Source organism: Oryzias latipes, chromosome 5 (genome assembly GCF_002234675.1).
Source record: "Oryzias latipes chromosome 5, ASM223467v1".
NCBI classification, from domain to species: Eukaryota; Metazoa; Chordata; class Actinopteri; order Beloniformes; family Adrianichthyidae; genus Oryzias; species Oryzias latipes.
In genome coordinates, this window is record NC_019863.2 from 26,413,884 (window position 1) to 26,426,662 (window position 12,779).

General features: G+C 38.4%; 2 protein-coding genes across 3 annotated transcripts; one reads left to right on the forward strand and one right to left on the reverse strand.

Annotated features, from left to right (window-relative positions):
• The first annotated feature begins 58 nt into the window (after nt 1-58).
• On the forward strand, nt 59-10,343 carry tfe3 (transcription factor binding to IGHM enhancer 3). 2 transcript variants are annotated; one of them, XM_004069096.4, is made up of 9 exons: nt 59-192; nt 1,952-2,174; nt 2,739-2,963; nt 3,277-3,372; nt 3,874-3,985; nt 5,056-5,112; nt 5,310-5,385; nt 5,507-5,654; nt 8,404-10,343. In XM_004069096.4, exons 2-9 carry the CDS (start codon nt 1,983-1,985, stop codon nt 8,857-8,859), a joined length of 1,362 nt encoding a protein of 453 aa, XP_004069144.1. In that variant the 5' UTR covers nt 59-192; nt 1,952-1,982; the 3' UTR covers nt 8,860-10,343. The 2 variants fall into 2 exon arrangements, with proteins under 2 accessions (XP_004069144.1, XP_020559128.1); XM_020703469.2 differs by lacking the exon at nt 59-192 and adding an exon at nt 497-622.
• On the reverse strand, nt 9,422-12,112 carry LOC105354156. The gene is made up of 4 exons (XM_023955159.1): nt 11,954-12,112; nt 11,796-11,885; nt 11,499-11,720; nt 9,422-10,641 (listed from the first exon to the last, which is right to left on the reverse strand). Exons 1-4 carry the CDS (start codon nt 12,081-12,083, stop codon nt 10,361-10,363), a joined length of 723 nt encoding a protein of 240 aa, XP_023810927.1. The 5' UTR covers nt 12,084-12,112; the 3' UTR covers nt 9,422-10,360.
• Between the last annotated feature and the right edge of the window lie 667 nt (nt 12,113-12,779).

Here is a 12,779-nt window from a genome sequence, read left to right on the forward strand (position 1 = left end):
AGTAAACAGATCTGGGCACACCAGTAACAAGTTGCGGGGGACGTACAGTTGATGACGTAATTGCGTAAGCTCTAACGTAAACATTACGGAGGCTAGCAGTTATCAAATCACTCGGCTATATTGAGAAATGGCAACGAAACTGGAGTTCTGTGGAGATTTATGGATCTGACGTTTAACAAGTTGATACGTATGGTGTGTATTTTACACAACTATGTCTATCAGGACCTTTTTGAATAATAAGCGCGGGCTTGATAGCCATGATTTAGCGGTGGTTGGTTCAACTTCCTTTTTTTGTTTTAAAATTATCTTGTACTTTTAGCGTGTTGCTCGAAAGCAGATCTCCCTTCAATATAAGCAATGCTGTCTTTTAGAACCGACTGTCTGCATTAGCTGTGACGATAATAGCATTTAATGTACTAAAATCTGCGTTTTACGCTGTCTTGTGTCGGCAAAGCGCGGGCCCGGCGTCGTTAGCACCACGGAGCTGTCAAAATGAACTGCTAGCAAAGTCATGACGCTAGCCCAAAAGCTCTCACGAAATGGAAATGACGAAAACAGCTGAAAAAGTTCCCGACGCCAGCCGTTACGTCTCTTAAGAGGGTCGATCCAAGAAAATTATAAAGTAAGGTAACTTGAGAAGCTAAACAACGACCATTCTGCGTTCAAGCTGGGGGTTTTCTTTACATAATCAGACAGGAATGCGTCTTCGCAGTTCGGAAAAAAAAAGCGCATAAACAACCGTGGTACCATCGTTTTGGACACTAGTCAGAAGGAATATGATGGTGATACTGTGATAAAGAAAATAATAGAGTCAAAAGCTGTTCTGTCGGGGGGTAAAGCTACCAAAACACGCAATATTGTGCAATCACGCTGTACGTTACGAACCAATACTGAACGCGGTAAAACGAAGTGAACCACATCAAAACACTATGATGTGTGGTAGATTCGGTTTTAGATTAGTCTTAAAAGATGGTTTACACAAGGACTAGGTCTATGATTTGGTGGCAAAAGATCCACGAGATGGTACTTTACTATTTTTTCTCTCTCAAAATGAATGTAAATATAGCCTTAGATTAATTTTTTAAAAATATGTTCTTAGATGATTTCTCTTAATCCAATTCAACTCAATTTTATGTATGTAACCCAATATTACAACAGAGTTGTCTCAACGGGTTTCATAGCAGTAATTGTGTAAAAACATTAAATCAGTCATAAAATACAATAGGTAATTCCTAAACTAAATTTAGATGTTGTTTTGTAGTGACAGTATCAAGAAACATGGAACACAAACTGGCACAACTGTATGGCAAGAATTTGTCAAAAGCAAGTTCCCGGAAGGCCAAACCTTTGATTCTGAAAACAGGAGTTTTGTTCTTCATAGCGGGGAATTTCCTCTCATTCTGGTTTAACAACAGAGAGAAACCACAAAGTGATAATCAAAGGGCCGAGGACAGCAAGTTATGATGGTGTTTATGTTTGTGTACATTTTTTTTTATTATTATTATTTTCTTAGAGAGAAACACAGCCAGCTCTGTAGACAAGCATCTACAACTACTTACCAGTAGAGGTGATCTGGACCAGACTAGATCAATATGACATATTGATAAAACAATCAGAAATACCTTTCTCTGTCAGCCAACGCTCAATCTCTAGATATACACACATATATAGTTAAAATCCTTTTTTATTATTATTATTTAAGTCATTTAGCAAAAAGAAAAGGAATGTTTCAAACCAAAGCATAATAGGGGTTTTAATCTAAAATCACAGATACTAAATTTCTACTCTGACATGCTATAAAAATAACTGGATGCCACTTTTCTAATTGTATTTCTGATCTATTTTATCTTCTATTTAAATGTAATTGCAGGCAACACATTTTGCCTTTTGAAACAGTTGATAGTTGCAGCACACCTAACATCTTTCTTTTCCCTCTCTCTTTCTTTTCCAGCTTCATCCCTAAGTCTCGATCGGCGTTCACCATGTCGTCTCGTGTTTTGCTGCGGCAGCAGCTCATGAGGGAGCAAGCTCAGGAGCAGGAGAGGCGCGAGGCCCAGCAGCAGGCCTCGGCCTCCCAGCTCCGCGCCTCAGAATCCACTCCAGCCATCTCTGTGTCCCTGCATCTAAATGCTGCTCGTCCCCCACCAGCACAAGTGCCTGTGGAGGTGCTTAAAGTAAGAGAGCTTTTAGCTGAATTCTCCTAGTAACAACAAATAGGAAACAGGGTAATAAATGCATTGAATATGCATCTTCACATTTATCTAAAATGTTTTGTCAAAAAGATCATTCCTAATGACAAGCACTGATTGCTCTTTTTTATTTGAAGAGTTAAGGTCATTCCTAAAAATGGATTCAGATGATAATTTTTGAGATTATTTAATCTGTTAAAATCAACATAGCAAGAGTAAAAGTTTCATGATTTTTATTCCACTACTAGCAATCACAGTTCACATCCAAGCAAAAGTGCAGTTTACTTTACTTACTTTAAGTATTTTGTTTACTGCAGGAGTTGCGAAGTGTTGAAAAAGTTAAGAAAACTACCTAAAACTATTTAAGAATTAGTGTGTTGGCCATAGTATTTGAAATTTGATGCTGACATCAAATACAATAGAAAATGAATCAATAATATATATTCAAAGCTAATACTTTGTACTGTGTTGTTTTGTTTTTCCCTCAGCTACTTCAAATGTGTATTTTTTGTTCATATGTTGTGGGTTTTTCTGTCTTTTTATGGACAGGTGCAAACCCACCTGGAGAACCCCACAAAGTACCACCTCAAGGAGGTACAGAGCCAGCAATTGAAGCAGTACCTCTCCACCACGTTGGGAAATAAGGCAATTACTCGGAGCCTTGGTGTGTCTCCTGTACCGCAGTCCAATTCTGCCCCTGAAGTTGCCCACGCAGCCAGCAGTGCCCCCAACAGTCCGATGGCACTGCTCAACATCGGATCCAACAAGGAGGAAGTACGGCTTACTCTCACTCTGTAAAAAGAAATGCTTCCACAGCAGATTACTAAACCGTTCATTTTTAAGAAGTTGAATGTCAAGTTCTCTACTCATTGTTTTGTGTGAATTACTTCATGTTGAAGCTGAAGCTCTCATTGTGATGATGCAGGTCTTCTGGTATCGCTCTTCTGTGGGTCTGTTGCCACAATAACATGTGAAATACTGCATCTGCAGTTGAACACTTGCTTTGCTTCTTTTGCTTTGATTTTTTCTCCTTTCCTACACTTTAAACCAGAATACCGACCAGTTTTCTATCTTTTGTGTTCCCCAGATTGACGATGTGATTGACGACATCATTAGCCTTGAATCCAGTTTTAATGACGACATCATTACATTTATTGACCCGGGCCTCCAGCTGCCCAGCACGGTATCTAGAACACTATTTATATTAACATAAATCCTTTTTTTCCCCCCTAGTGTTTGCTCTTTGAGTTCAGGGGGTAAATATTTTCTTTCTCTCTCGTAAAAGTCGCTCTCTTTTAATGTGTGGAATTCTGAAATGGTGTGGGTATTTGTGGCACCCGCACCTCACACTAGTGCAGCCTGGGCGGAGAAAAACTGTTGAACGGTACAAGATAAGAAGAAGCCAGCCGAAGTGGATAGTGCTCGTAAAAGGCGCAGCACAGTTCATAAGAAGGCTGACTTTCGCTGCAAGATAAACAATGGGGATCGTGGTGATGCTCTTGGAGGACAACAAAAAGGAACAAAATGGGGTTAATTTCATTATTTTTGCTGCAATTCCCTTTTTTTTCTCCTATGCTTTTGTTTGTCTAATGCCACAGAATGCTTCTGTTGTGCTGTTCGGTATCAGAGAAGGTGGATGGTTGGTGTTCATTACAAATATTGTGACATTTTGTTGCTGTTGCAGCTCCCCGGAAATCATCTGGAACTCTACCACAGCCCCGGTGTGGCAGCACCCACTCTCACCGTCAGCAATTCCTGTCCTGCCGATCTTCCAAAGATTAAAAGGGAAATGACAGGTACAGACCATTAATCAGGTGTCATTAAAGGGTCTATATCATGCTTTTCTTAAGCCTTTCAGAGTAAACTATCTCCATATTATAATATATTACCATTGGCACACTAAAGAATGAATTCTTCATGAAATACAAGTTATTTTCGCAGCTAATTTTCCTGCCCGGAAGTAAGTTGATGTAATCACTGAGGAACTGCCTTTCACTCCATGTGGGCGCCGCCCATTTCATGATGTCAACCTACATCGGGCCTCTGCAGTGCGTTTGCGTTTTGCCCACAAAAAAAAAAACCATCCGAACTTTTGCAAAGATGGATGTGCATTAGGGCTGTATGATATGAGGAAAACTCGTGATTTGCGATATCAGTGATAAATATTTTGATGACGACATGAACAAATAACAAAACAACCAAAAACATAATTTCTATTTTGCTGCAACAGTTTCATTTAAATAAGAGTCAACATAACTTAAATTATACTCCAAATGGCACTAGTCTACATAAAGAGGCGAACATCTAACATAAAAGGGGTCCATCTGATTGGTCAAATGCATTAAGGGATTTTGTTTGATTCAATAAAAAACTAAAGCTGCCATAAGAGTGTTTTAAGACATTTAAGGTAAACATTAATTGCAATTTTCTCATACAGCTTGTTATTGCGATAACGATAAATTTGCGATTTATTGTGCAGGACTAATGTGCATATTGTGCATATAAAATGAAAGCCCTCAGCTCAGATCACCGCTAGCTTCGCAGAGAAAGTAGGTGTGTGTGTTAGTCTGGGGGTGGAGCTGGCAGCGCAGACTTTTTCTGGAAGGGGCTGTTCCTCAGTATGTGACATCACAATTTAAGGACCCACTCGTGTTTGTGGAATTTGAGTGGCTGGTGTTCAGAGAGCAGGTTTTTAGAGGAATGCCCACAGTTAATGGATCAAAACACTGCTTCAGGGTTGTTTTTTGTGAGGAATTGACATTAAAATACACTTAAAATCTCAAAAGTTGATTTTGCAGCAAATAGGCCCTTTAAGTTTTTTATTTTTTTTTAAGAATTTGATATAATTTTGACATTTGTCCTGCAGATTCAGACACCAAAGCTATGTTGAAAGAAAGACAGAAGAAAGACAACCATAACCTCAGTAAGTTGGCATTCATAATCCTGTGATCTTTATTAAAGGCAGGTTTAAATATTTTGTTGTAGATGTGGTATAAGAAATATCCAGCTTCTGCGTATACAGTGTAGAATGAGGAGCAAATCCTCTTGAGGACATGTTTCTGGTCTGCAGTCAACTCCTTGTGTGTCCTTCTCTTCACATGTCGTCTGCGCTCGCTTCAGTTGAGAGGAGGCGAAGATTCAACATCAATGACCGCATCAAAGAGCTGGGTACTTTGATACCAAAGTCAAGTGACCCGTATGTTTTCACAGCATCAACATTTTTATTTCAATCATTTTTTTTTAAACTGACACTAATTTGAAAAAAAAAACCATTAATGATTGCTGTCATTCTTATGGTGATGCTCCAACAACGACAGAGAGATGCGCTGGAATAAAGGCACCATCCTGAAAGCCTCTGTGGACTACATCCGAAAGTTACAAAAGGAGCAGCAGAGAGCCAAGGATGTTGAAGTGCGACAGAAAAAGCTGGAGCAGGCCAACCACATCCTGATGTTGCGGATCCAGGTCAGTGGCTGTCCTGTCTGGATCTTATACACACAATCCATGTTTCTGTTAAAAAATGGAGATCTGAATTAATACATATAGGTGGGTCTGGTTCTGCTCAATCATTAACTTATAAATATATTTTCTATGCTTTGACTCAGAAATGGGATAGTTCAGATCAGTGTTTTTCAACCTTTTTTTGAGCTGAAGTGATTTTTTTTTGTGTGTGTTTTTTCTTGACAAAAATCCCATAGCAGCACACCAACAACTAAAAATGTAAAAAGAGAGAAACTCTGTACTGTGTATTGATGAACAGTTGTCCCAAATCTCACATGCATTTCATTGTAATAACTGAGGCACAAAAAGCTTGAAGTTCCGGCTGGTTCTCCTAAAAGTTGAACTAAATTAATTGTAAATGTACCCAGTTAGTTTATAACAATACAATTTCCTGTAACCTCAAAAAAAATAAATAGAAACAATAAAATATATTAATTTTATTTATTTGTTTATGCCAACAAATAAAGGACCTCAGATCACGTCTGTACATCGACTTAACATTGAAACTCGACGCCCAATGACGTGCGAATGGCGTCAGGTGTAAATTGCAGAAAGTACGTAAGCATAAAAGATGCTGACACTGTAACCCAATGCATCATGGGAGATGTAGTGCTAACAGTGCCACTGAAGTTGGACAGACTCATGTCTTTAAGTTTGATTATTTTATGCACTTTTTACACACAACAGATCCTGTGGGAAGTAACACCGCTAAACGCGATCTTGAGCTGCTATTTTTGTGAGAACTGAGAAACTTTGAGCCATTTTGGCACCAGGAAGAGAGGACATTAACCACGTCTGATGACGTGTTGCTCAAACCTCTAAGAATGATTGGTGAAGAGAGTTTTAAAAAAACAGCTTTCGGCTAAATCGCTGTACCAACATTCTCATCCAAATGTCTTTAATAGAATCAAATAAACACAAATACAGAAAATGTGTGATCTTTCATGTCCTAATAACTCAATCACAGCCCTTTTGGATGAACACAGAGTTGATCTCCTGGCAATGGTAAATGTTTTCAGATCAGTGAAAATGGAAAATTTCCCACGGAACCAGTGTGCCGTTGAAAAACACTGGTTCACATTATTAATGATTTGTCCAAACGAGATCTCCAACAAATTTGGACATCTGCTGGATTCTGTTGAAATGTTTTGACATCAGCCGGATATATAATGAACTAACAGACTGAAACAAACACAATCTACACGCTGTTAACTTTAATTCTACATCACGAATAACACAAAAGATGTTCAGATCAGCAGGAAGCCTCTTTTTTTCAGCCTGTTATTCATCATTAAGGTTTGTCAGATTCCCATAAACCTGTGATGATGCAGCTGGACAGAAGTATTGTGAAGCTTCTACACATAAATCTTAAAGTACTGAATATATCAGTGAACACACATACTGTAACGGATCACACCTGAAATCATTACAAGGAAAAGACACTGGAGAGAATGTTTGGGGATTTCTGCAGCAGGAATCCACTAAGAACTAGTAGGTGTGCTGTGTGTTGTTGGTAATCACTTCAGGCTGTTGACTTCTTAGTTTCTGTTTTCACATGTCTGGAAATGCATCATTTTTGTCAGCTTTGTGTGGGAGGCTCCACAAGAACTGCAGATGTCTGCGATCAGTCCAGCCTGAGCTGAATAAACACAAGCTGTGCGTGATCCAGAAAAGTAAACAAGACCACTCTGCGTCTGATGCTATGAGTCTTCTCATGTTTTGCAAAGTCATTGATAAATATCTGTCTGAGGGATTATAGAGACATTTGTTGGGGCTTGGGACTTCAGAGAAGCAAGGCAAGAATATTATCTCCAGTGGGATAAAAATGAGAATAAACTGTCACAGTCATGACAGAAAGGCTCATTTGGACTCAACCAGTTTATTAACTACAGCAAGTAAAGAACTCCAGATCGGACCTGACTTTGACGTTGATTCAACACTAAGAAAGAGATGCAGGAAAGAGTTTAAGATCTACTCTGATTAACGTTTTTGGTGTTTTTAACATGTTCTTGTGTCATTTTTCTGATGAAAGAGAACATTGTATAAAGAAAATAAGGCTCAAAACTGCATTTCTGAGCATTTATTTTATTCAAACAGATCTGAATACTATTTAAAAAAACAAAAAGGGCTGGACGGACCACAAGATCCCTGCTCTGCTCCGTGACGGGGAGGGAAGGGGTGGCTCCATGCCAGCAGTCCCACCCAAAAGTCAGAGGGGAAACTACTGCCGCTCTGTAGAAACTATACCAGAGAAAACAACACCGTTTCTTTCCCTTCTGGCTAAAAACAGAATAATCATAATTAAAAGATCAATAGGAACGCTTTGAAAATAAATCAAAAGATGATTGGAGCTTTATAGGAGAAGAGCACGACTGGCAGATATGGGACAAAAGAATCTTTTCTTATTTAAAAAAAACATCTGAGCTAACCCAAAGACTTTTGGACAAATATTCTATGGACTAGGTTACAAAAGAGAAACGTTGAGGGGTGGTGTCTCATTATATCTACAGTAAAGCTAAGGAAAAGCATTTTGGAGAAAAAAAACAACTTTTTGTTGCTGCTTTTTCAGCCTCAAAGTCTGGTGTGATGATCTGAGTTGTTTGGATGACAAGGATGCAGAAAAAAAAGCCCCAGAAGGGGCAACCATTTTCCCACTGAAGCACTATAATACGCACTGTCAGTCAGAGCCTTTCGAATCTTCTTCTCTTCTCAGGAGCTGGAGATGCAGGCCCGGCTCCATGGCCTCTCAACGCCCGCTGGCATTTCAGCAGATCTAAACTCTGACCCTTCCCTGCAGCCACAACCGGTTTCACAAAGCGGCCAGGCGCTGCCTCCAAACACAGGAGTCACAGCACATCAAAACCTCATGGGCCTCGCAGCCATTGGAGCCTCTATGCCAACCTCCTTCCTGTCCCCGCCCTCCTCCGACTCGCCTGCAGGAGTCACCATCAGCAGTCCTCTGGATCTCGGCAGCCTGACCTTTGCCGAGCTCGATGACACCTCAGCGACCGCGCTTTACCCCGACGTGGGTTTAGGAGACATTCTCATGGACGAGGGGTGCGCCCTGTCTCCTGACCGGGTGGACGAGTCACTGTTTTCCCCCTTGTCACCAGGTGCCTCTAAAACCAGCAGCCGCAGAAGCAGCCTTGACATGGACGAGGACTTATGATGCGCTCTGTGTGCTCAGAGAGTTGACAGCGACAGGAACATCAGGAAAGGCAGTCTGTCCTCCATAGCGTGAACCTCTGTACAGGACTGTAGCGCTGGACTTTCAAGTAGAAACTAAACTAATAAGATGAAATGAGTACTAACTTCCATTTTGGATCAAAACATAGTGAGTTCCTAATTTTCCTTTTGCCATACAGACCTAATTACTATTATTCCTACTTGGAACAGCTCAACTGATTATGTTTAAAGAAACAAACTTATTCAAATGGAATATTGTAAATTAAGTAGAAGCAGGATTAGACTTATACATTCTTAAAAAGTTTTAAGATCTATTAAAAAAAGAGGGATATATAAATGTTTGGCTTGAATTTATTAGATGCTTTTATTATTTGTATGGAAGAAAGCTGTGAGGTTACTTTTTAATAAGAATTAAGAATATTAGAATAACAAACTTATGCAGAGATGCCACGATGCGTCGTTTTTTTAATTTCTCAAGCCAACTGGAGTCAGGGGTTTTTTGCCGATTGCTTTCATCTGTGCTTCACCAGCAGCTATAGAAGGGATCGTAATAAAGTGAATTGGCATGTGAACACATTCACCACAAGTTGTAAATAAGAATTTTATATTTTCAGCAACTTCCTTGCACCTTACTTCGTGACAGTCTATGCATTTTATGAGAGCTTTTGTTTATTTTACTATAACGCAACAGAGCGCTGTGGTCCAGTTTTCATGTCATCAAGCTGACAAGTAGGGAAAATAAAAAAATTGCTGCTGCAGCTAGTGAGCCAAAGCAGAAATTCTTCAAGAGTAGCTACGAAAAAAAATAGCAAATCATTTCATTTTGAAATGCATTCTGTGGTGGAAAATGCAGAACAATGTTATACTTTTTTTTTTAAATATCTGATCATTTGATAATTGCTTTTTCATAACTAATATCTGTATTTGTCAGTGATCGTTTGTCTCATTTTATCTATCGCTGGATGATTTTTAACTGTCGTCATGTTTTATGATTGGTTTTTGATTTTTGATTAGATAGCTGACAATGCATAACTGTTGCATAAAGTATAAATTTGATATTGGACTCCTTGAAACCACTAGTCTCACCTCCCTTTTATAATATAATAATGACTATTTGAGTGGAAACTGCAATACAATCGTTCTATTAAATAAAGAGTTTAGTGTTTTGTTTTTTTGTCTGATGCTTTTAAAGGACCTTATGTACAGTAAATGGATGTGTTTTGCAAAAGCACATGCATAATTTTTATTGTTTTTTTTTAACACTGTACTTCTCTAAGAGGCAGATGATGATTATGTTGTTTTTACTCCCCCATTCAAAGCACCTATGGTCAGCTTTGTCTTGTTATATGCAAGGACTCTGTAAAGTGATAAGAGTGCTAACATCGACTGTTAATACATGTAGCACGCCTGTTCCCACTGACTGGCTTCCAGAAGACTCTATCAAATAAATGGTTTCTTGTCGCTTCATATTTGGTCGCGTTCTGTTAGTGGTACAGCATTTGAGAGATTTCCATCGCAAGGTCCAGGCACTCTGTGGCCTGAAGGCAGATGTTACATGGAGTGCACACCAAGCTGCGAATACCAGGACAGCCGCATAGGCTGAAGCTTTGGATGACGCCTTGGAGAGGCTGCAGGGCAGAGGGCTCACAGCCACACAGGAATGAAGAGAAGGACCAGATGCAGCCATTGCAGGCTCTGAATGTGGCCAGCAGACAGTCCAGTGGGCGGCAGAACAGGCAGGCCAGCAGGACCGCTGCACAAAGATCTTGCAAAGAAAACAAAGAAAGAAAGCGGAGTAATAAAACTAACATTTTAAGATGTAAAAGGAGGCAGCCTAAAAATAGGAAAAGAACACTAATCAAATGATCTGTCCATGCAGCAAGTCCTTTTTATTTAACACAAAATCTTATAATAAAATATAAAAATCTAGGAACAATGAGTTCCACACAGGATTTTAAAAGGGGAAGAATAAGCTTAAAATTTTAAGAATTACTTAAAACTGAATGGTTAACAGCCCAATGATGAGGATTTTTTGCTAGTTCTAATCAAATGTTTTGTATTTTTTTTTTTAATTTCAGCCTGATCATGGCTCATCTTAATTACAGTGACAATAAACTAGTCTAATAGGTAAAAAGGACTAATTTTAGAACAAAATATGAATGCAATAAGAATGCAATTTTTCTGCATTTTTTTATCTTAATAAATCTATATAATCTAAAACTAACACTTACATAAATCTACATTTTTGTTTCCAAAATAATGATAATAAATGGCATTCTAACTTTTCATCATTTATCGAACTTTAAAATACCACTTAAAATTGAACCTAAAATTACAGTGCAATTTGAGTGTTTATGAGTCTTAAGTCAAGTTTTTCTGTTGTCAAGAGTACCAAGCAAAAGTTTTTTGATTAATTTAATTGACAATTTCTTTAGATCATAGCTCTTAATGAGATGAAAACATCTCTATTGTGCTGATTTTGAGTAAAGCTTAGAAAAGCGTAGAGCACAAAGACGTTAAAACAACTTAAAACAAGATAAAAGCGCTTTGAAAAGTGCTTTACAAAAGAATACAGTTTGAAATATCAAATAGTGTGCAGTGTAGGAGAGGCAGTTTGCTCACCACTTCCATCTGCCTCTGTGCGAGTGGAGATGGTTCTCTGGCTGCCCTGATTCCTGATCACCGTGACTGACTGGCTGGCTTCAGGAATTGTGCAAATCTCTTCAGAGGACTGCAGCTGGACCTGCAGAGGCGTTGGCTCCTGTTCCACAAAACATGGGCTCCGGATGGATGCTGCTCCTCGCTTACTCTCATATGGCATGCCGTGGTCATCAGGGACTTTTCCTGCATCAAACATCAGAATCCATAAAGGTCGCAGCCATAAATCGGCCAAAAGACTGAGAATTGAGAGCAGCTTACTTCTTGTGTTCTGTGAAACAGAGGTGTCAGACAATTCAGTGTCCTCAGTAGAAAAGAGCTCTGACAAACTGTCCATTTCAGTCAAAGATCCTATAAAAAGTACAGGGATCAGCTGTTACTAAAAACAGAATGTCATCACCTTAAATTTTTAGACCTACCTGTCCGGCCTGTGAGGGAGTCTTCTCTGACAGTACACCTGGAGTCGTGTGACTCATGAAAATGTGGATTTGCCTCACTTAAACCATACTTTGTCTTATTTAAAACTGTGGAATTTTGTATTTTGTCCATCGTGGCATTTGGAGACGGCTTCTGCAAACATCTTTAAGAGAGTAAAAAATGATTCAAATGAAGTCAAATTAATTTGAAAGATAATCCACATTAAAATCAGTTAAAAAAAAGATTTTTGTGTAACTGAAATAGATGTAATGGACATGATGAAACCAAATACATCAAAGCAGGAACATCTATAGTTAAGGTCTCTCAGCTGTTTGTGGTGAGTGAGCATCTTTCAAATTGAAAGTTAATCAATTATTAATATGCATTTTAGACACATATATAATGTAGATAAAGGGCATGCACTGAGTTTCTGACAGTAACGTGAGCTTAATTATTTTGACATTTACAATTTGTGTCTTCAGGAAATGTATTTTCTAACTTTTTTTATTAGAGTCAAGATTTTTTTGAAGAATTGCTTTTGATCAGAATTTTGATAGTTTGCATTTCTAATCTTCAAAGCAAACACAAGCAACACACATTATCAAATTGTATTTAGTCTAAGCATTGTTGAGTAATAAGATTTACAGATTTTTGAATTTAGTTTGTAAAACAACTGCAACATTTTATTTAAGTTATATTTCTTAGAAATATTTTAAATGGAGAATTAACAAAATAACCCATCAGTCCAAAAAAACTATAGATTTTTAGTTTAAGAGAATAATTGTAAAAAAAAAATTGCACTTACTTTTTAAGTCATATTTTAGAAAT

Excerpts from the sequence above, each read along its gene's own strand:
- LOC105354156 (XM_023955159.1), bottom strand. The coding sequence starts at position 12,083 with ATGGACAAAATACAAAATTCCACAGTTTTAAATAAGACAAAGTATGGT. Across the intron at positions 11,886-11,953 it reads CTCCCTCACAGGCCGGACAG|GATCTTTGACTGAAATGGAC; the intron begins GTAGGTCTAAAA and ends TACTTTTTATAG. Across the intron at positions 11,721-11,795 it reads TGTTTCACAGAACACAAGAA|GAAAAGTCCCTGATGACCAC; the intron begins GTAAGCTGCTCT and ends TGTTTGATGCAG.
- tfe3 (XM_004069096.4), top strand. The coding sequence starts at position 1,983 with ATGTCGTCTCGTGTTTTGCTGCGGCAGCAGCTCATGAGGGAGCAAGCT. Across the intron at positions 2,175-2,738 it reads TGCCTGTGGAGGTGCTTAAA|GTGCAAACCCACCTGGAGAA; the intron begins GTAAGAGAGCTT and ends TTTTATGGACAG. Across the intron at positions 3,986-5,055 it reads GATTAAAAGGGAAATGACAG|ATTCAGACACCAAAGCTATG; the intron begins GTACAGACCATT and ends TTTGTCCTGCAG.